Source organism: Miscanthus floridulus, chromosome 8 (assembly GCF_019320115.1).
Source record: "Miscanthus floridulus cultivar M001 chromosome 8, ASM1932011v1, whole genome shotgun sequence".
Classification (NCBI taxonomy): Eukaryota; Viridiplantae; Streptophyta; class Magnoliopsida; order Poales; family Poaceae; genus Miscanthus; species Miscanthus floridulus.
Genome location: NC_089587.1, coordinates 168,694,097 through 168,715,855, shown reverse-complemented (window position 1 = coordinate 168,715,855; position 21,759 = coordinate 168,694,097). Strand labels below are relative to the sequence as shown.

Here is a 21,759-nt window from a genome sequence, read left to right as displayed (position 1 = left end):
ATAATCCCATAACTAGCACCTCCTTTTCCTTTTATGAGCCGTTGCATCTCCTATCTGAAAGTCTTAAATAAACTGATAAAAAATTAGATTGATAAGTTAACACGATTTAATTACTGTCTGCGCAAGCAATGCGGCGACCACAAGCCATAATCATACACCCCATTCGCAGCATCTGTTAGCTGACACTAGAGAAGAGAGACAAAAGTGAAAGACAGCAGCAGAAAGTGAAAGAACAAAACTTAACAAATAATTTTCGGAGAAAAAAAATTCTATCAAACAATAAGAAAAAGAGGAAGCGGGGTAAACAACAGGAAAATATATCGATTGATTGTGAATCAAAGCAGACGAGAGAAAAAAAAATGGATGGAAAAAAGTAGCTGTAGTGGTAATCATTTGATCTTGAATTCTTGATCCACTAATCCAAGGAGAAAGAGGGAGGGAGATCACTAGTTGTAGTTGAAGCCTTGCAGGTCCACCATCACCTCGCGCCGGCCGGCGCGTCGCAGGAATTGTTTAAGGGACGGGATTCTCTCTTCCGCCGCGGCTGGGCTGGCTGGCTGGCTGCGTCGCCACGCCCTGCGCACATCGCGCTGCCCAGCTCTGCTGCTGCTGCTGCCGCTGCGTGCGCATCACTGGAAAGATGGCCCTGTGGGGACGGGCTCCTTCTTTCCTTCCCCGCGCCATGAATGATGCGCCTTTTCTCTCTCTTCCTTCCTTCCTTCCATCTGGCTCAGGGTCCAGTTTAGTTTGCAAAAAATTTTACAAAATTTTTCATATTTCTCGTCACATCGAATCTTTAGACGCATGCATGAAGCATTAAATATAAATAAAAAATAAAACTAATTACACAGTTTAGACGAAATCCACGAGATGAATCTTTTAAGCCTAATTAGACTATGATTAGACATTATTTGTCAAATAACAACGAAAACACTACACTAGTCATTTTGTAAAAAATTTTTCATCTAAACAAGGCCTCAGTCAGCTCTGTCGCCTGCTCCTTCTTCTCGGTCTCCTCTGTCTGTCCATGCTCGGCTGCTGGCCTCCTGCTTCTTGCTTAGGCGTTCTTGGTTGGGGAGCAGCACCGGTGGCGATGGCGAAGGAGACGGAGTACTACGACGTGCTCGGCGTCTGCCCCGCCGCATCGGACGACGAGATCCGCAAGGCCTACTACATCAAGGTCCGCCCCCCGTGCCCCGTCTTTCTTGCTCTCTGCTGCTTCTGCTTAGTTTCTTGGTTCCTATAGTTCCAAAAACAGCAAATGCCTCTTGGTTCCTTCTTATTTCGGGAAGTATTGTATATCTTCGAGTGTTGTTAAGGGTTATTCCGTTTCTTTGTTCAGGCGAGACAGGTGCATCCTGACAAGAACCCCAACGACCCACACGCGGCCGAGAAGTTCCAGGTTCTCACTGCAGCTTGATTTGATCCATATTCTAGTTGGATAGCGACTTGATTCAGCGGAGTAGATGTATGATGTGCTGATAAGCTGAGATTTTTCTTTTTCTTCCTGTGGATGATTCCCAGGCTCTTGGAGAGGCTTACCAGGTGCTGAGTGACCCTCTGCAGAGGAAGGCCTACGACGGTTATGGCAAGAACAGCATATCCAGGTAGATACATAGTTAACATGGTGGAATTTTCCAAAAATAAAAATGAAAATTAGAGTATGATATAACTCAGCAGCAATCTATACTTTAGAACTCTTATATACTAGTAGTAAGTGGAGCTAAATCTTTTTTAGAGAACGTGCTTAGGCGTGTATTTCATTAAGAGAAAGTGGAGCTAAATCTTGAGAGGGTGTTCATGTTATGTTGGATCAATCCTGATTGTCCATTTTCTTTTCCAGGGAGAACATACTGGATGGCACTGTAGTGTTTACCCTTCTTTTCGGGAGCGAGCTGTTCGAGGATTACATTGGGCATCTTGCAATGGCAACAATGGCTTCCTCGGAGTTGACTAACGATAATGACAGCCCTGAAAAGCTTCAGGATAGGCTCAAGGTTAGCTGACTAAGTAAAAACAATGACCTCTATCTTTACTGATGATACTGTAGTACTTCAAATTTTGATGTGATGATGTTGATTTCACTTTATATTATTGTGATCAAGAATGTACAAAGGGAAAGAGAGGAAAAGCTAGCTAGATTCCTCAAGGAATTCCTCTCTCAGTATGTTCGTGGAGACAAAGAAGGATTTGCTAATCGTGCTGAAGCTGAGGCAAAGAGGCTCTCAAGCACTAGTCAGTCTTCTGATCCTAGTAAACGATTTTTGTTTTTATATGCCTCTCACATTCAACTCATTGTGAATGTCCATTTGCAGCATCTGGATTGGATATTCTTCGCACCATTGGATATATCTATTCTCGACAAGCAGCAAAGGAGCTTGGCAAGAAGGCCGTGTACCTAGGACTGCCATTCGTAGCCGAGTGGGTGAGGAACAAGGGCCATCTGTGGAAGTCGCAGATCACAGCAGCGAAAGGTGAAAAATATTTTTCTTGTGGCAGCTTGTGCTCCGATGATTAAATTGCTGACTGATGAGGGGGAAAAAGGAGAAATGCAGGGGCCCTGCAGCTGTTGCAGTTGCAAGAGGAGGCCTGCCGGCAGAGCAGCAAGGATGGCAATGCCACCGAGCAGGATGTTGACTTGCAGATGAGGATGAACAAGGACCTGATGATGTGCTCACTGTGGAAGCTGAATGTTGTGGATATTGAAATGACTCTATTGCATGTTTGTGAAATGGTATGTGTCTTGAGGTATCCAATTTGTATAAAGTATGATAAGTATGAGCAGTATGTGTTCGTAGCTTCAGAATAAAATTTCCTTTATCTAAAACAAGTACCTACAACTGTCTGGATTACAAATAGTCTCTTATTCCAGGTTTTTCTGTTCAAATTATCAGCAAATCAAGCTTATTTAATTTGACAAGTTTGTTCTTTAGGTGCTATACGAAAACAATGTCAAGAAAGAGGATCTGAAGGCCCGGGCAACGGCCTTGAAAATTCTCGGGAAAATATTTCAGGTACAGTGATTGTCTATTCGTTAATGCAATTTATATAGCTATATGTGCTACATCAACAGTTAAACCAGTAAAACTGTCATTTACAATGTCAATTAAAACATGAATAGAGGGAAAAGGAGGCATTGCCAGCGCCAGCGCCAGGTCCATCAGGACCGTCAAAACGAACAGTTCTCGACGATGGCAACAGCTCAGATGACAGTTCAGACGATGACCTGGCCCGGACAGTGCCATACCGGACTCCTGCATTTACCCAGGCAAATTGTCCAGCCACCCGCGTATCTGTTATATATTCAATGATTTATGTGTTGAAATCTTCAGTAAGAAGTTTGTATGTTTGTGGTGCAGGGAATCGGCAGGCTGTTCCGATGCTTATGCAACCCGGCTTATGATGTTGACGATGATTTCGAGCCCCGCAAATGAGTCCCAAAGAGGCAGGTACCAACGGATGTTCCAAAGGTTCGTGACTTTTGTCAAGCATATGATTCAGAACAGTGTGAATTCAGATCATATGTTGCCATCCTTTGCCTTAAGGATACACATGTAGATGTTACTTCAGCTCCGGTGATCAGACCAACAGATCAGAGATCCTCATTTTCTCTCCCATGAACAGTGGACCTCCCATCCTTTTTTTGAAATAGATCCAACTGAATGTTGTTGTGCTTATGTAATTGCTTGTTATTGACGTTAAAAAAAGAAGGAAAAGAACAAGTGCTTGTAAAAATCTATTTCTGATCCTAAAATGATATGGGAAATTCAGGTATGATGAACATCAACTTTTGATCCTGTTGTCGGCGTATTGTATTCTGTCTGCAAATATTTTGTAAGTTCCTACACTGCTGTCACTGTCAGAATATATGGAGAGTAGTAGCTTGCTCTCTTTACTGAGACTTTTTAGCATTAGAGACAGTTGGAAGTCTCAGTAATGCTAAAAAGTGCTCCTGCTTCAAACATGGATGAAGTTGGATGTCATGCAGAGCCAAATGCAGAGACAGTTTCGACAGATGAGCATGAGGGATGAAATTTTGTGCAGATGGAATGAACCCTTAACAAGCAGTCTGCAGCCTGCATCCATAGAACCACCATTCTGGTTGAGGCTCCTTATGAACTGTACAACCACCACAGCTGCCACATAGAGATACAGTTGCTGTCTCTCTCTCCCCCTCCCACCCACTAGGCCACTACCCTAGTTCTCAGTTCATTTCTTCTACACCAGCTACACACAACTGGAGTTGAATCGCCTGACCACCAGTTGTCAGGCCCGGAGTTTTGCGAAGAGGCTGCCGAAGGAGAAGAAGCTGCTCCTGACCATGCCGCCGGATCTTGTCTCCGGCGCTCTGGCCACCGCAGCAGGCACGCTCACGTTCTTGACGTTGAGCATGGCGGTCTGGCCAAACTGGCCCCGGAGCCCCTCGACGGTCTTCATGTCCACCGGCTGGCCCGAGGGGTCCCGGACGTAGAAGACGTTGGTGGCCTGCCCGCCCGCCGTCGTCACGTCGGCGCGGCTCACCGTGAGGCCGTGCTCCCGGAGCACCCTCGTCACGTCCGACAGCAGGCCCACCCGGTCCCTGCCGCACACCTCCAGCGTGAAGCCCTGCACGTAACGTACAGCACGTCAGCATCTTATCTTGCCATATTCTACTTTTCAGCTGGGTTAGCTTATTTCAGCTTATTCTCTCTCACATAACACTATTGAATCAGCCCGAAATCAACCGACTTATGTACCTACGCCCTGTTCGGCTGGTTTCCGCTGGCTTATGGTACATATAAGATTCCTCTGAGCAGCAGGAGACAGGATCACAGGAGTCAGGCAGCGATCAAGCTCTGTACCTCGGATACTCTTCTAGAGATGGCTGCTTCCAGGCACCTGACCACCTTCTCTGCTTCGTCTTTCAGAAGCGTCTTGCCGTCCTTGCGGCGGATGTACAGCTCCTGGAACAAGAACAATGGAAGGAAAAGCTTCATGAACCTGCTTGCATTGCATTGCCTGATACAGACAGACGTGACGTGAACAGCATCAGGCACTGATTTGAGTGTACATATGTGTATGTACCTGGATGCCGTAGTTGGCTTCGGACGACACGGCGGCATGGAACACGACGTACTCCATGTCCGTGAGCGTGCACACGATGTCGAACAACAGCTTGGACCGGTCCTTGCACTTGACGTTCACCACGGAGTAGGACTTCTCCTCGCACTGCTCCACCGTCACCTCCGGCCTGTCGCCCTCGCCGCCGGCCGCCACGGGCGCGCCGGCGCCGGCGCCGTCGCCGTGGACGGCGTCCACGTCGGCGTGCATGAGCTGGTGCAGCCGCCGGTCCAGGTGGTGCGGCGTCGAAGAGGCGTCCGTGAAGTTGGCGTGCGCGCCGCTGCCGTCGTCGTTCCCCCCGCCGCCGCCGTAGACGCGGAGCACATGCCGCAGCCGGTTCTCGATCGTGGACACGCGGCCCGGGTCGTCGATGGCCTGCCCCGTGGCCACGTCGTTCACGTACACGATGCAGGCCACGCGCATGCGGTGCGTCCACACCTCGGCGGCCAGCACGTTGCACTGGAGGTCGGCGAGCACGGCGAAGATCTCCGAGAGGAGGCCCGTCCTGTCGGGCCCCTTGAGCTCGATGGCGGTGTGGTCGCCGATGGAGTGCAGCCCCACCGACCTCCCATGTGAGTTGCTGCCTTTTGGGCACAGCAAATTGCTCTCTGGACCTAAAGCCTGACCCAAGAAATGGAACAAGTTTGAGTTCATTCTTTCGGCGTTGCTAATTAAAATTTATTCACGCTAGTTGAATTGACCTGTCAAAAGATAAATTCACACTATATAGTTAGCTTAAATTTCATTGGCACAAAATCGTTCTAGAATTTGCCAACCTCCTCAATGTACTTGATGGTCTTGGCATCAGTAATCTTCTGCCCTTGCTTATCCACGACATGGAACACTGCATCAAGTTGCAACACATGGTATGACTCAATTTGAACTATATGAGTTGCAACAACACATAGGTAGAACAGAGGGAGTAGTATATCTTACCATCCATGAACCATCCACCATCAGAGGTGATGTACGCTTTAAAGATGTGGAGGTCCAGATAACTCATGACCTGCAGCACCTCCAGCAGAATGCCATTCTTGTTCATGCTGTCAACCTGCATTTCAAAGGCAAAACCAAGATGAGATGAGATGCATGGTTCTCACTTTCGGGAACATTACTACTCTGTAATCTATCACTGGAGCTGAAGAGGTTAGAAATGCCTCATACATACCTTCACCAAGGTGCAGTCGGTGCATGTGGTGTTGTCAATGCAAACCCTGCAAAGTCATCACCATCTCTAAGCACATGAAGTAGCAGTGGTTCTAACAAGCACTGAAAGATTAATTGGACGACAATTGAGTGAGAGACCTTGGAGAGTTGATGCGCTGGTTGAAGTTCTCGTAGTCCGGATCAAAGTAGGGCAGCATCTTCGGAGTCGGTGAATCCTTCCTTCCACTGAAACAAACAAATTTATGAGCAAAATATCATCATCAACATCAACATCGTCTAGCGTAGCAACTAGCAATGTCATGCTGCAAAGATGCGCTGTAGTAACTCGATGTCAAGTTGTCAACCATGCATGACAATCCCGGCCAATCATTGAGAGCAGAGACTTGGATCCAATTATTCGACGACAGAGAAGCCAGCACTCATGAATTCCTTGGTAAAGAAGGTGCAATCATTGTGAACAAGAGAACAAACATACCTTTCACTAGATTCTTCTTTCAGGCCTGAGCTCTGCACCTCAGATAACCTGGAAATTACGCCATTAGCTGCTGTCGATCAGTCTCTGAGCAAGGACGTCTGAACCATCGGATGAAATGAAACTGCTGCACTGCTTGCACGCTCTGAACTTCCTAGGCCAGGAATTCAGACACTTGGAAGAAAATAACAAATGCGCAGAACTGCAGAAGAAGCACTTGCATATTTCTTCACCAGACAAGAGCACATCGCAGCTAGCCGTGGACCGAACCGGGGCCTAACGCTACTAGCTATAACAAGGCCACTCAACTAACAGGTAACAACGGTGGCTGTACCATCTGTGGTCGAAGATGTCACTATAGACCTCTCTCTACAGGGCTACAGCACCATAAAGGCGCAGGCACTGATCACCTTCACCTCAGACCGCACAACAGCAAAGATGACCCGGACCCTCTTGCCCTCTTGGGCTCCGGCGAATCGGCGACGAACAAAGTGGCAACCTAGAGCAATAATATATCATACACACGCACGCATGTCGGCATGTGGCTGCGAGTTGTGATGTTGGTTGGATTCAGAGCGACGAATGAACAGGCGGCGATGGGCGGATGAATTATTGCCGGATCGGAATATAATCTAATCCGGCGGGAGGAGAGAAATCAGCGGCAATGGGTTGTGGTTGTGGCTGTGCAGTGCAGTAGTGCAATAGAATAGAATATAAAATAGGCACTGAGGAATCAGGAACCACGTCACGGTGACTGGACGCCGATAATAAAGAAGCGCAAAAATGCCTTTGGCCGCGCAAATGACAAGCGCTTTAGTCCCGCCGTCAGATTCGCGCCAAAAGTGCGCGCGCGGCCACCAGCAGAAATCCGCCGCTCTGCAACTGGCTTAATTGGGCCACCCCATTGGCCAAAATGGCCAGTAGTAAGGTGGCTACGTCATGGCCTTTTTTTTTAAGAAAGAAAAGAAACATAAAAAAATTTAATAGATAGGAAAAGAAAAAGAAACTGATCGTCACTTTGTGTAATGTTTTAGGTGAGGCCAACCCTTTCTTAACCGTACGATCTTGTTCGAGGGTCAAATAGCCAATTCTCTCATTATCTGACGAAGTTTACTATTTGTCACAAGTAACTATTTGTTTCCTTCGCTAGGCACTATTACCCTTTGCCGAGCGAGGACAGGTGTTTGGTTTTCGTGCCTAAACGTCTCAAAGTCTACGCAAGCGAGAGAGCCAAATCAGCTCTCCTTGACAGACGAGCTCCTTGTTGCTCGCGCTGGTGCACCAAGTCACGGCGAGGCAAGGCCATGTCGAGAACCAAGCAAGCCCTCGGTCGTCCGGCTATATTCGGTGTTAAGCTACCGTCACAGCTATATATAGCTACAATAAGGTCAGTAGCAAGAGCTTGTTGCTTGAGCGGGGGCTTTAAGGTGGGCGGGTCTATGGCGAAAGCTTGGGGGTGTCTCTAAACCTGAAGTGGTAGGAATGGTTTAGGCTGGCTTCACGGAGCAGCGATCGCTGCTCGCTTCCAACGGTGGAGGAAAACAGGCCGCTGCACCATGGTCCTCCAGCAGACCATACCATCTTTTTTATGATGACATTATTATCTAAAAAAATATATATAGTTTGCAGCTGCACCAGTAATCCACAGGTGTGGGGCTGAAGTGAGCAAGCCCGAGGTGACTACTGACTAGGGTCCATGGCTGGAAACTTGGAATATCTGAAGTCCACTTGCCTTAGAAGGAAAGTCGTGTGTGGCAAGGTGGCCTATGGAATGAGCTAGCTAGAACGGTGGCACAAGGTTACGACGGCTATGGAATGAACGGCATGGAGCCACCAGGAACGAGGATGGTAAGAGGGCCTCTCAGGGATAGGACGTACGTCATGGCCGTCTAGCTAGTTCATGCAAGAGAGCCATCGCTGCTAGTCTATCTTTCTGTGAGCCCTAGGATGGAGCATATAGAAGTTGAATCGAACACGACTTCACAAGCAAAGGTGAGGGCGTACGTGCTGGCAGAGGACGCCAGTAGACAGTAGTGCTTCCAAGCCCCAGGTCCCCGGCCAGTGGCCGACGGTGAGGTACACGGCCCCCCTGCGAGCAAGTCGTCACGTTTTGATTTCTTCACATGGCCTCCAGCGACCAGCAGCAGCAGCCTGCCTGTCTTCACGTCACGTGGGTGGGAATGGATCCTCCCTCTCTCGCTCGCTGTGGGTGTTGGGAGGGACAAATCACAGTATCACACACACACACGCCACGACGACGACGAATTTCCCCCAGAAAGACAGAAACCAAAAGGAAGGCTGGTCGCTTTCTGCCGGTGGGCGCCGGGTGGAAAGCAGACGGCTCCAGCCATCCAGCGTGCGCGCTGCCGTGGCTGGCGGGTGGCGGCTGTCTCATCCCATGATCTCCTCAATATCTCTCTCATCACAGCCGGGTGGCCTGGGCCTATGCGTATGCTAGGTTGGTAGCCGCCGCTCGGGTGGCCACTCGGCGACATGGGTGGCCACTCTCTCTCTGGCGCTCTGGCTCTGCCTGCGTGACGGCCTTCGTCGTTTCTCGTTTCGTTTGCACACACTCCCTCTCGATCCCTCTCCGTCTCCGCCGGTGGAATCGATCGCCATCTAGCTATGTGTGTCTACATCACCCCGATCGGGAGCGTCCACTTCGATTCTGAGCGGAGGTACTGGTGAATGGATCGATCGCGCGAGGAACAGACGGCGGGGCGATTAAGAGCGAGCTGTTGTTGTTACCTGCTCGTCTCGTCTGTCCGATCCTTCGCGTCGTCATCGGTCGCTTCTGCTCGATCGGCTTCCTCCTCCTTCCTCTGCTTGGGTCCGTCCTTGTGCTTGCTTGCTCGGCTTCGATGCCCGCCCGGCCTGTTCCTACATCGCACGAACAAGAAGGTGGGTGGGAGATCGAGGGAGGGAGCGAGGGAACACCAGGGGTGGAAGAATCAAATCGAGAAAAAGGAATGGCAAAAGGGAGGGAGATATGGATGAGCGGATGGAGAGAGGGGGGAGGGGGCTGGGGGGCCTCCTCCTCCTACTCCTAGCAACTAGAGATTGGCTGTGGTATAGTGCTAGCCGGGTACATAGCATCTCTCAAAACAATATATAGGGTGTAGTATTCTAATAGCCGTTGTGCGGCAAAAGAAAAATGTATGGACACAATGGAAATGGATTATTCCATGGCAGCAACAGGCATGGTGACATAAGGCAGCAGATTCATGCGGAAAGAAATTCGATCCCTGAATTAAAATGATCGCAAGCTAGTCAGCTGTGTGCCCCTGCTAGTTGTTTTTTTCATAAAAAAAAGAGAGAAAAGGCCGCGTGCAGTGCCATATGTCCCAGCGGCTATAACGCAATGGCGAAGAAAGAACAAATTACGTAGTAAACGAGGGAAATCTATCTGGCGGACTGGCCGTGGCAAGATATAAGCACACAGCTAGCTCGATCGTACGTCTTGTGATCAGGATTTTAAAACAGGGCGATCGATCGAGAAAAGCATGAAGAATGGATTTAACATTGTAGAGGATGTGAAGGAGATTCGCATGCCACGTCATTCTTCTCTAGACTTTAGTGATGCGTACCGTACCATGCGCGCGCTTCGACTCGATCTGTGCTATGCACGGAAGGATCCCAGTCGTACGTATATGACTTTATGAGTTAGTTTATTGAAAAACTAATTAAGTGTGCAGCACTTCACTAGTAGAGAAACGACCTTTGATCCAGCTCGAAATTTGGCTTTAGTCTCGGTATTTTTCGCGTCCGAGACTAGAGAGACCTTTAATCCCGGTTTGTAGATCTAGCTGGGAGTAGAGGTCCCTTCCCAACGGCTACTGCGCTAGGCTTTTGCTGGAGGGGACCTTTAGTCCCGGTTAGAGCTACCAACCGGGACTAAAGGTTAACTTTTACTCCCGGTTGGTACCTCCAACCGGGAGTAAAAGTCTACTCCCGGCTGGAGGCTCCGTCCGGGACTAGAAAGGGACCTTTAGTCCCGGTTTCTGTCTCCAACCGGGACTAAAGGTACCCTCCTATATAGCCCTTGTTCCTCCCCGAGCCCGAGCCACTTCGAGCTCAGTGTTCTCTTGCTATCGCCGACCTCTCTTCTTCCTCATCACCGATGTATCACAAGATTTCTTCCATTCCTCCATCGGTTCTAAAGGTTATCAACTTTATACTCTCGTGTTTCATCTGTAGCTTATTTCATTTTATGGACTAGATATATATGGTTTTTTTATGGTATATATTTTTTTATTTATAAGCCATTTAAGCTCAAAATCACTTTAAAGTTTGCGTATTTGGACGAAGGAAGGTTAAAGTAGTTATTCAAAACTAGTATTGAGCTTTCATTTCTAGCACGCATAGTACACTTCATGCTTTAGAGATATAGAGAATTTTAGAGTTTTTTTAATTTTATTTGTTTATAAAATGAGAAATTTATATTATATTAAAAATGAGTATAGAGAGTAGATGGCAACTGCTTCCGGGTCCTCGGCCTCTCATCGGGTTACAAAGCGACTGAGGCCGGACCTTCCTCTCATTGTATGCGGCAAGTGTGAGGAGAAGATTATGATGGAGTACCGGGTGAGGAAGGAGTGTCCCAACAAGGGCCGTATCTTCTACAAGTGTCCGGATCGCAATGTGAGTTATTTTGTCGTATTTGATGATTATGGTTAATTTATACTTATTTTCATGATGATTGTAATTAAAGTTCTAATTTTTTATTTTAATTTCAGTGGGATGGCACTGGATGTTCAGGCTGGTACTGGAAGGAAGAGTATATTGAACACGTGCAAAACTCTCTTGCACAGGCGGCTACAACGGCTGATGAGGCAGTGATCCTGCGGAAGAAGCCCATAGATGTTGAACAAACGTATGATCTGTCTGTTTTAGTTGAGATTAGTCATGAAATCCTTATGCTGCTGAAGTGTATTTTAGCTTTAGTTTTTTAGTGGTAGTTGGGATTATCTACATTGTAGCGAGACTTTCATAAATTAATACCTTGTGTGGTGGCATGCATGTCGTATAATTAACTAATTATATTCTAGGTTTTAATATGGTATGTATGTCATGTAATGCAGATGAGCTGGCATTAGATGTACAATGCTGATCGTCGCTCCCAAGAGTTCATTGAGGGTGTGCATTCTTTCTTACATGTGGCCGAGGCAAACAAACACGATGGTTTCATGTGCTGCCCATGTGTCATATGTAAGAATTTGAAGGAATATGCTAGCTCAAGGAGTCTTCATTCACACTTGTTGAAGTCGGGTTTCATGCCAAACTATATTTGTTAGATGAAGCACGGAGAAACTGGGGTTGTAATGGAAGAAGGTGAAGAAGAACAATGGGACGATGATGACATTATTGCTGAATATAGTGCCTTCAATGATACTATAATGGGGGAAGCTGAAGAAGAGGTAGTGGCAGAAGATGAGCCCGCTGATGATCTTGGTCAGGCCATTCGTGACGCACAAAGAGAATGCGAAAGTGAAAAGGAGAAGATCAAGTTCGAGCGCATGCTAGAGGATCACAAGAAATTGCTATACCCAACTTGTGATGCGGGACAGAAAAAGTTGGGTACCACACTAGAATTGCTGCAATGGAAGGCAAAGAATGGTGTATCTGACAAGGGATTTGGGGAGTTACTGAAAATCTAAAAAAAGATGCTTCCAAAGGATAATGAATTGCCTGTCACTACGTACGAAGCAAAATAGGTAGTCTGTCCTTTGGGATTAGAAATCCAGAAGATACATGCATGTCCTAATGACTGCATCCTCTATCGTAGCGAGGAGTACGAGAAGTTAGATGCATGCCCGGTATGTCATGCATCGCGGTATAAGATCAGGCGAGATGACCCTGGTGATGTTGAGGGCGAACGTCCCATGAAGAAAATCCCTGCCAAGATTATGTGGTATGCTCCTATAATACCACGCTTGAAATGTCTTATCAGAAACAAAGACCATGCAAAGTTATTGCAATGGCACAAAGAAGACCATAAGGTAGACAATATATTGAGACACCCTGCTGATGGGTCCAAGTGGAGAGCAATCGATAGAGAATTACTAGAGTTTACAAATGACGCAAGAAACTTAAGGTTTGCTTTAAGTACAAATGGTATGAATCCTTTCAGGGAGCAGAGCAGTAGTCATATCACTTGGCCTGTTACTCTATGTATCTACAACCTATCTCCCTGGTTATGCATGAAGCGTAAGTTTATTATAATGCCAGTGCTCATCCAAGGTCCAAGGCAATCTAGCAACGACATCGATGTGTACCTGAGGCCACTAGTTGAAAAACTTCTACTTTTGTGGAACAGACTAGGTGTACGTGTGTGGGATGAGCACAAATAGGAACACTTTGACCTGCGAGCATTGTTGTTTGTAACAATTAATGATTGGCCTGCTCTAAGTAATCTTTTAGGACAATCAAACAAGGGATATAATGCATGCACGCACTGTTTCAATGACATTAAAGGTATATTCTTGAAAAAATATTGAAAGGTTGTGTACCTTGGCTATCGTTGATTTCTTCCTGTGAATCACCCCCTAAGAAAGAAAGGCAAGCATTTTAAAGGTAAGGCAGACCACCAGTCCAAGCCGGGCAACCGAACTGGTGAGGATGTACTCAATATGGTCAAGGATGTGAAAGTAGTATTTGGAAAGGCACATGGCAGCGAACCTATTCTGAAGGACACCGACGGTCACGCACCCATGTGGAAGAAGAAGTTCATATTTTGGGAGCTACCCTATTGGCAAGTCCTAGAGGTCCGTAGCGTGATCGACATGATGCACCTGACGAAGAATCTTTGTGTGAACCTGCTAGGCTTCATGGGTGTGTATGGGAAGCCTAAGGACACACTTGAAGCACGACAGGACCTGTGATGTTTGAAAGAATGAGACAACCTACATCCAGAGAAGACAGATGATGGACGGCATTACTTAAGTCCTACCAGCTACACTCTTAGCAAAGAAGAGATGGAAAGCATGTTTGAATGCCTAGCAAGCATCAAGGTACCATCTGAATTCTCCTCGAATATAAAGGGTATAATAAATATGCCAGAGAAGAAATTCCTAAACTTAAAGTCCCATGACTGCCACGTGCTCATGACGCAATTGCTTTCAGTTGCATTAAGAGGAATTCTACCTCCAAATGTACGTCTAGCCACCGTGAAGCTATGTGCATTCCTCAATGCAATTTCTCAGAAGGCAATCGATCCAATGGATCTAGCTAAACTATAGAATGATGTGGTTCAATGTCTTGTCAGCTTTGAGTTGGTGTTCCCTCCTTCCTTCTTTAATATCATGACACACCTCCTCGTCCCCGGCCCACCTCGCCCCCAAGCAGTCTTCTCCAAGATCCACAGCAGGCCACAGCTATGGCACGTCTTCTCTAGGTTTGGCCCGGTCTCCCTCTTCCTCTGCACTTCCCTTGATGATGCCGTCGTTAGAGTTCCAACGACGATGAAGATCGCCGGGCTAGGTTGGGGCAGGGCGCCCATGGCCTTGGCGGTGGCGGGAGCGGGAGGGGAAGAAGGAGGCTGCCGCCATGGCCATGGAGCTCCGGCATGACAAATCCTTTAATTAAAAGCTCTACTAGATGATCATGTTTATTAGAATTATGATTTTATACATTTGTACATACTTGTTGCAAATGAGCTTTTGTATGAATCTAGAATCTGGGCAGGAGCTAACTTTGATCTGGTAGGAGTTATGGTTGATATCATGAGCTTTTGCAATTTCTACAAGTCATAAAAAAGATGCTTCTGTATGAATCTAGAATCTATACATGATCTTTGAAGTTTGGATTGGAACCTGAGTGGTAGAAACTTTTTGCGACAAAATCTCTATGCTGATGAGAGCAGCATTGACAATGGAAGCATTTTTGAAGATATAGTCAGATGCTTGCTTTTGCATTTGTTTTGTACATTTTGCTGTTATAAACAATAGTCTGCTGATTTCCATTAGTATCAATTTGGCTCATCAATTTGGTGCATACTTCTGTAACATGTTTTTTTAGTAAAGTCTAAGTCTCTAACATGTTTTTTTGGCTACAGGAGCTGGACCTCGCGTTTGACACCTTGGATGTGAGCCACCGCCGCCACCATATATAATCCATTTATGATGGATTAATTGCTCCAACCTTTTATAATCGGATGGATGCGTGTGCCGAGCCCTTGTGCTGGCAGTCTTGTAATGCGATTTTGTGCTGAGCCATCGAGCTCAGTGGAGCACGGGCGCGCCCGGTGTCTCGTCATTTCCTCCTTTTTGCGCGGTAGCTTATGACGACTAGTTAGAAAATTGTAGAAAATCTGTACTAGTTGAACTTGCGGACCGTGTTCATCTCAGCGAGCATGTTCTCTGCCGAGCAGTAACGGACATCAAGGAGGAGCTTTGATTCTATGAGGGAGAGCGGCAACGGTCATGGAAGACCGTGTTCCCTTCCTTGTAGAATCAGAGCTCTTCCGTGGCCAAGTACGGTGCCGTCCGGTGGAGAAATGCTCGCCGAGATGATCACGTAAGCAAGGTCAACTAGTACGGATGGTTATTTATTCACATGTCCTGATATCGTCGTAGTAGTCTGTCAATCACCGTACCCAAACGTAGTATATATATAAATATAAACGATAATCGATTGTTATGTGTGTACACTCCCATTCTTCTGTTAATTTGCGGAAATATCATGTGAATTACTTACCTACCGTAGTAAAAGACGAGAACACAATGACCATGGGCACGACCATGAAAAATGCCAACGACACAACACTAGCAACTTTCTCGGCAAGCAGAGTAGTGTTAAACGCTCTGGAAACCTTTAAACTTTGTCAGTTAAGATTTCTCCTTCAAACAAGCTAGGCACTTAAATAAGGCTTATGCTAGATTCTATCACTAGTACAGATACAGAAATGATTTTTACAAATGTTACTATCCTTGAGGTGGCACGTCTTGCAGGAGTTCATTTTATAGATATAGTTTTTATTTTTTATAGATATATCTGGTGGTGTAAAAGCTAGATGCCTGCCCCAAGAGACAACATGGATGAAGAAATGATGAATATTATCAACACCGGCACTCAATTTGCCGATGGTGACCAGCAGGATGTAGATGATGGGAGTCAATACCTGGCTCTTGAAGAGAACCAAAAAAATATTGTGCAAGAAAATACAGGCGAGGTATATATATTTATATATATATTTGAATACTATATATATATATTTGAATATCTATCATCTATTATACATAGCCCTCTGGATCGACGACAACAACGGTGAAAAGCAAAAAAATTTGAGGCCCGAAAAAGCCATTGGAGGGGCGCTACATAATATCGGAATTCAATATCGAGACAGGCGAACCACTTGGTCCACACGCAAGGAAATTCGTGCAACACTGTGGGTGCCTTGTAAGGGACAGACTTCCGATCAGTGCCCATGAATGGAAGCAAAAGATCAATGGGCCTCATGTTAGTTTTGTCTCTGATCTTGATAAGAATTTAATTTGGGATGATATTCTTCAACATTTCACGTTGCAAGCGGATGATTATGATGCTATCAACGATGATGAATTAAAGGAACTAGTTCGAAAGTGGGCTATGAAGAAGATGGCCACATAATTTCAGACTTGGAAGAAATCCCTATACACGAAATACGTCAAGAAGAACGTAACGCCCAATTTCAATACTAGTGGCCCGCTCGTGAAGTTGAGGCCCTACTGGAATGATTTTGTACAGTACAAGACATCAGAAGAGGGCGAGGAACGGGTGAGAAGGAACCAAGAGAATGCCCGACAGAAGGTATACCACCATGGCATGGGATCTGGTGGCTACGCGACTGCCATTCCCAAGTGGGAAAAAATAGAAGTGGACATTCTTGCCAAGGGCATCACACCAGAATCACTCAATTGGCCCAAACGCGTGAAGAATTGGTTTTTTGCTCATGGGGGAAGACTGGACCTAGAGACCGAGAAGCTGGTTCATGGCTCAAAACTTGAAAGAGCAACACAAAGATTATCTTATGCTCTACAAGCTAAAACTATTGGTGCGTTTAGGCCCAATAGAGAGAAGGATGAACTGACGTATGCCCTCGGGACCACTGAACACAGTGGCCAAATAAAAGGTTTAGGACGGAATTTTTCTTGGGAGCATGGTTTCCCTGATGACAGAGATACCTACAGAAGCTGGTAGAGAAGAAAGGATGAGGATGCAATGCGGATCAGTAGGTTGGAGGAATTGGTTCATGAGTCATGGGAGACGTTGCTTCAAGCACAGGAGCACGAAAAAGACATGCAAGCTAGAATGCATGACGAAATCATAAAACAAGTGCAAATAGCAATGAGTGCCTAGAGGCAGGCATCAGATCCAGGAATGAACATTAATATTAGCCCCCCTGATCAGTTGAAAAGCAGCTACGCTTCGACGGAGTTGCCAAATCAAGATGACGCAATGCTATGTTTCCCCGTAGATGACATCACTGCACCATTTACATCATGTGAGCTACATATTCCAAAAGAGAATGCCACAATCATGGTGGCTCTCGGTGTTTTTTCTCCTCCAGATCCTACCAATACACCAAGAATCCATGGGGCAATAATACCACCAGGATATGTTAGCGTCTCAGTGGATAGAGTTAACAAAGGTTTTAGTGACCTGCCTCTTGACATTCCAGGAGGTGATGGGGAGAAGACTCTAGGAGAAGCAGAGAAAACATTCATACTATGGCGCAAGCGCTACATCATTATTCCTAGGGTCTCTAGTCTACCGCTGCTTCCTCAACTGCTAGACAATAGGTGCGGACAAAAGTGAACGAAACAATTTTTTCACAAACTTTCTATTAACATGCATGATTAATAATAACAATTTCTTATACCTAATTATTCTTTTTTGTAATCACACAGTAGGGCCTCCGCCAACCTAAGTCCAATTATTCAATCTCCAGATCATCATAGTGCTCCGGGCAATTAGGTGGCAATGCCGCCACCGCCGCCACCTCCAAGGAGGTCTCCAACGCCTCCAAGGAGGTCTCCAACGCCTCCAACGGCTGCCCCGCTTCCCTTGATGACTAAGAGGAAGCCAGCTCCTAAGAGGTCCGCCCCACAAATAAAGTCGTCGTCCCACCAGCCGGCAAAGAAGAAAGCCTCATCGAATCTAGTTATTCCCCAAAAACTGTCTTTCGAGAAAAGTGAAAAGAAATTAAAAGCTGTAGTAAAAAAAGATGTGGACAGTTTCTTTGAAAAAGTAAAAAAGCAACGAGAAGAGAGGGAGAACCCGGAGAAATCATACTTCTACCTACCGCCAGATCTTCTAAGAAAGAAGGTGGACCAGAAAAAGCGGGAATCTCAAAAGACCCGGCCAAAATCGGACTACGACCGCTCTCTCACCAAGTCATTTGAGGCGGCGTAGAAAAAGACTAGACCAGGGAAAGGTGTTGTACAACTCGGACAACAATCGCAACAATCAGTCCCCCCTCTTGTTGTTCGTAATGAATATGGTTCGAACTTAGACTTAGACGTCGATTTTAAGGAGCTAGCTTGGTTTTACGAGGAAACTGGTTTGGACCTTGCCCAAGTGCTTGCTGAAGGACCATCTGCTCCGAAAGTGGATCCTTGGAAGAAATTTGAATGTGGAAAGAGTCTATACAACCCTGAGGCTTAGGTGAACTAGGTACGCAAATGTACCTACTAAACAAGTGGTACATGGCAGCGTGTGAACAGGGAGAGGCCTTTGTTACTGTCAGAGTTAGAAACCAACATTACTTCCGTGGCGATGACGTTATATATGTCGAGTTTGAAGAATTACACCAACTATGCCACCTGGACTCTCTCAACAAAAGTCTCATTAGCTACTATTGTCTGTAAGTGTGATTATTTTCTACTATTAAAGTGTGTATATATAAAGCTACATGTATGTATATACATTATATATCCTCACACTATATTTTTATATATGCTGATATGAGATGACAGAACTCAGAAAGAGAAAGGATAATGATGTTGGTTTCGTTGATCCAAATGTCATATTCAAACACCCTAATCCCCCGCCTTAATGGAAAGCTAAACTCGAGAAAAATCTCATGAGGTTCTTAGTGAACCAACAAAACAAGGACATACTCTTCCCCTACAACTTCAAGTAAGTGTTAAATAATTAATGTCGATCATATGGACATTTGTTCAATTATTTGCTTACTAGCTAATCTATCTCCCATATATATACATATATGTTGACTCTAGTTAATGTCGATCATATTTGTGTATAAAAACATATGCAGCAATCATTGGATATTGATGGTCATCGATATGGCCAATAGTCGGTTGAGAATCTTAGACTTGTTAAGAAAAGAGCAAATAGAGTACCAAGATATGATAGATATTATCCAAGGGTAATATGGTTTCTCTAGCAACTATATATACCCCGATCTCTTAACTGCAATAATTATTAAAGACCAAATTAATGTTTTATTTTATTGGGCGCAGTGTTTGGAAAAGTTTCATTGAGAATCACCACATGAAATATTGCAAAGCGCCACTAGATGTAATTGCACACAAAGTAAGTACTATCTATATTTATATATATATATATATATATATATATATATATATATATATATATATATAATTCAATTAACACTATGCATGCTTTTAATTCACCGGATCTTTTTTCTCGTAAAAGTGGGTTCTGAGGCAAGAACAGGGGAACAACTACTACGGATACTATGCTTGCAAGTTTATCGGGGCGTACACAAAAAGAACTCCTGAAGAGATCCTCAAAGTATGTTATATAAATATATTCATATATTCACAATTTCTTTTGTTGCTCATATATATAAGTAATCAAGTGACCAACACACACACACACACACACATATATATATATATATATATATATACACACACACACACACATACAATATAAACGTGACAATATATGTATATGCATGTAATATATATGTTAGGTTCATACTTTAGTTTGTACAAAATGTTCGAACATTATAAACGTGTAGAACACGTATATTATTAGCAGCGTAGAATGCGTATTCGAAAACCTATTCGAAAACCAAAACGAATCATCAATTGAAAATAGAAACAAAAAAAAGAAAAAAAGGAAACATTTAGTCCCGGTTGGTAATACCAACCGGGACTAAAGGGCCGCCCCACGTGGCCAGGCCGGGAGGCCCTTTAGTCCTGGTTGGTCTTACCAACCGAGACTAAAGGTGCATCTTTAGTCCCGGGCGTGAAACCGGGACTAAAGGAGGGGACCTTTAGTCCCGATTTCGTACTCCCGGTTCCAAAACCAGGACTGAAGGCGGTTGAGAACCAGGAGTACAACCCGTTTCTCCACTAGTGCTTGTTATCTCATTTGTGACTTCAGAGAGAAGAAACAACCGCACGTGTACGTTGGCGCGGTTTGTTCACGCGCATGGCGTTGTTGTTAGTAGATAGATGGTGGTACCACTACGTCAGATATGGTTTTCAGAGGCGGCTAATAAGTATTTGTAGGGGCGGTTCGGCCAGCCGCCCCTACCATACCGTCTCTACAAATCATGCATTTGTAGGGACGGTTCCCAGACCGCCCCTACAAATCGATTTGTAGAGGCGGCTACAGTACCAACCGCCCCTACAAATTATTTTTCCGCAAAAAAAATTAAATTTACAATTCACGTTGTTCGGGATCCACTCCACGAAGTAGGACGAGTTCTTGTTCTGCACATTCAGCATCTACTCGTCCACCTCCTTGGTGCTCATCTTCCCACGGAACATGGCTGATGCTGTCAGGTAGCGCCCATGTCATGGGTCAGCTGCGCACATCATGCTCTTGGCATCCCACATCTACTGGGTCAGCTCGGGGATAGTGAGGGCACGGTACTGCTGGGATCCCCTTGATGTCAGTGGTGCAAAGCCAACCATGAAGAAATGGAGGCGAGGGAAGGGTATCAAGTTGACTGCAAGCTTCCGGAGGTCAGAGTTCAGCTGGCCTAGGAACCGCAAGCAGCAGGTAACACCACTCATGGTTGCAAAGATGAGATGGTTCAGGTCACCAACTGGCAACATAAAAAAACATGATTCAGATTCATATCTAAATGGCAGAAACAAATGCAAGAAACAGGATAGAAAAATCATGAAATGATCATCTCAGGGCATTACATTGTAGTATTCTATAGTACAAAGCAAACTTCAAAACAGATAGTATGGTGTCAAAATGCTAGTGAGATGCACGTGCCCGACATACACATAAATTCAATCAAGCAGTGCATGACTGCAATAACTATGCAGCAATGGCAGACAAGGACCATGTAATTCATTGCAACATCACAAGACATATCCAAGAGATAGATTTGTGTCACAGGATTTCACACGAAGATGACTTCAATCCACTCTTTTGCACCACGATATGAAATCAATGATCAACAAATACTAAAGTTGTGGGTGCAGTGACTGAGCAAAGTAGCAATGCGAACTTACAAGTGGGTGTAGCAAGCTTCAAAGTGCGGAAGCAGATGTTGTAAAGAGCTTCATTGTCAAGGACCATACACTCATCAGCATTCTCAACAAGTTGATGAACTGAGAGTGTAGCATTGTAAGGTTCGACCATAGTATCAAACACCTTAGGTGATGGAAAAACTGAGAATGTGAGCATCATCCTATCTGGGTACTCTTCCCTGATTTTTTAGATGAGCTGGGTGCCCATCCCAGAGCCAGTACCTCCACCCAATGAATGGCAAACCTGAAATCCTACAGAAGAAAAGGTAAAGATTATTTCAGATAGAATTTCAGAGCAGAAGCATAAATCAAACGGACAAGCAATTTTTTTACACAAAATATCCAATAACCGAGATTCTAGTTGCTTTGTAGATAATAAGATGACATGAAGATGGACAAACCTAGCAAAATGCAACACCCTAACATGAACTAGAAGCAAATATCCTCTAGTAACCACTAGCTAAGATGAGTTGTAAGCTACATTACTAGCCTGACAGATGAATTTTCTCACAGGCACAGTCGCACAACCATTTGCACCATTTTTATAAACAACAA

The 21,759-nt window shown here is 45.3% G+C and overlaps 2 protein-coding genes and 1 pseudogene across 6 annotated transcripts; 1 reads left to right on the top strand and 2 right to left on the bottom strand.

The window, feature by feature from the left end:
• Window positions 1-982: 982 nt before the first annotated feature.
• LOC136477514 (chaperone protein dnaJ 10-like) lies at window positions 983-3,679 on the top strand. Of its 2 annotated transcripts, XM_066475704.1 has the most exons (10): window positions 983-1,180; window positions 1,343-1,402; window positions 1,525-1,607; window positions 1,844-1,997; window positions 2,106-2,235; window positions 2,316-2,474; window positions 2,556-2,734; window positions 2,934-3,014; window positions 3,122-3,268; window positions 3,360-3,679. In XM_066475704.1, exons 1-10 carry the CDS (start codon window positions 1,028-1,030, stop codon window positions 3,432-3,434), a joined length of 1,221 nt encoding a protein of 406 aa, XP_066331801.1. In that variant the 5' UTR covers window positions 983-1,027; the 3' UTR covers window positions 3,435-3,679. The 2 variants fall into 2 exon arrangements, with proteins under 2 accessions (XP_066331801.1, XP_066331800.1); XM_066475703.1 differs by having other exon boundaries at window positions 3,122-3,679.
• Window positions 3,680-3,860: 181 nt separating this feature from the next.
• LOC136477513 (ACT domain-containing protein ACR3-like) lies at window positions 3,861-9,780 on the bottom strand. 4 transcript variants are annotated; one of them, XM_066475701.1, is made up of 9 exons: window positions 9,488-9,780; window positions 6,743-6,893; window positions 6,406-6,492; window positions 6,269-6,314; window positions 6,037-6,151; window positions 5,877-5,944; window positions 5,065-5,721; window positions 4,842-4,943; window positions 3,862-4,605 (listed from the first exon to the last, which is right to left on the bottom strand). In XM_066475701.1, exons 3-9 carry the CDS (start codon window positions 6,462-6,464, stop codon window positions 4,267-4,269), a joined length of 1,386 nt encoding a protein of 461 aa, XP_066331798.1. In that variant the 5' UTR covers window positions 6,465-6,492; window positions 6,743-6,893; window positions 9,488-9,780; the 3' UTR covers window positions 3,862-4,266. The 4 variants fall into 4 exon arrangements, with proteins under 4 accessions (XP_066331799.1, XP_066331798.1, XP_066331797.1 ...); XM_066475700.1 differs by having other exon boundaries at window positions 6,743-6,884; XM_066475698.1 differs by having other exon boundaries at window positions 6,743-6,790.
• A 10,543-nt stretch (window positions 9,781-20,323) lies between these two features.
• On the bottom strand, window positions 20,324-21,452 carry LOC136470147 (tubulin beta chain-like; annotated as a pseudogene).
• Window positions 21,453-21,759: the final 307 nt, after the last annotated feature.

Coding starts and splice junctions, on each gene's coding strand:
- LOC136477513 (XM_066475702.1), bottom strand. CDS start 6,464: ATGCTGCCCTACTTTGATCCGGACTACGAGAACTTCAACCAGCGCATC. Junction 4,944..5,064: donor AAGCCAACTACGGCATCCAG/GTACATACACAT, acceptor TTCTTGTTCCAG/GAGCTGTACATCCGCCGCAA. Junction 4,606..4,841: donor TCTCTAGAAGAGTATCCGAG/GTACAGAGCTTG, acceptor CGTTACGTGCAG/GGCTTCACGCTGGAGGTGTG.
- LOC136477514 (XM_066475703.1), top strand. CDS start 1,028: ATGCTCGGCTGCTGGCCTCCTGCTTCTTGCTTAGGCGTTCTTGGTTGG. Junction 1,403..1,524: donor ACGCGGCCGAGAAGTTCCAG/GTTCTCACTGCA, acceptor GATGATTCCCAG/GCTCTTGGAGAGGCTTACCA. Junction 1,608..1,843: donor GGCAAGAACAGCATATCCAG/GTAGATACATAG, acceptor TTTCTTTTCCAG/GGAGAACATACTGGATGGCA.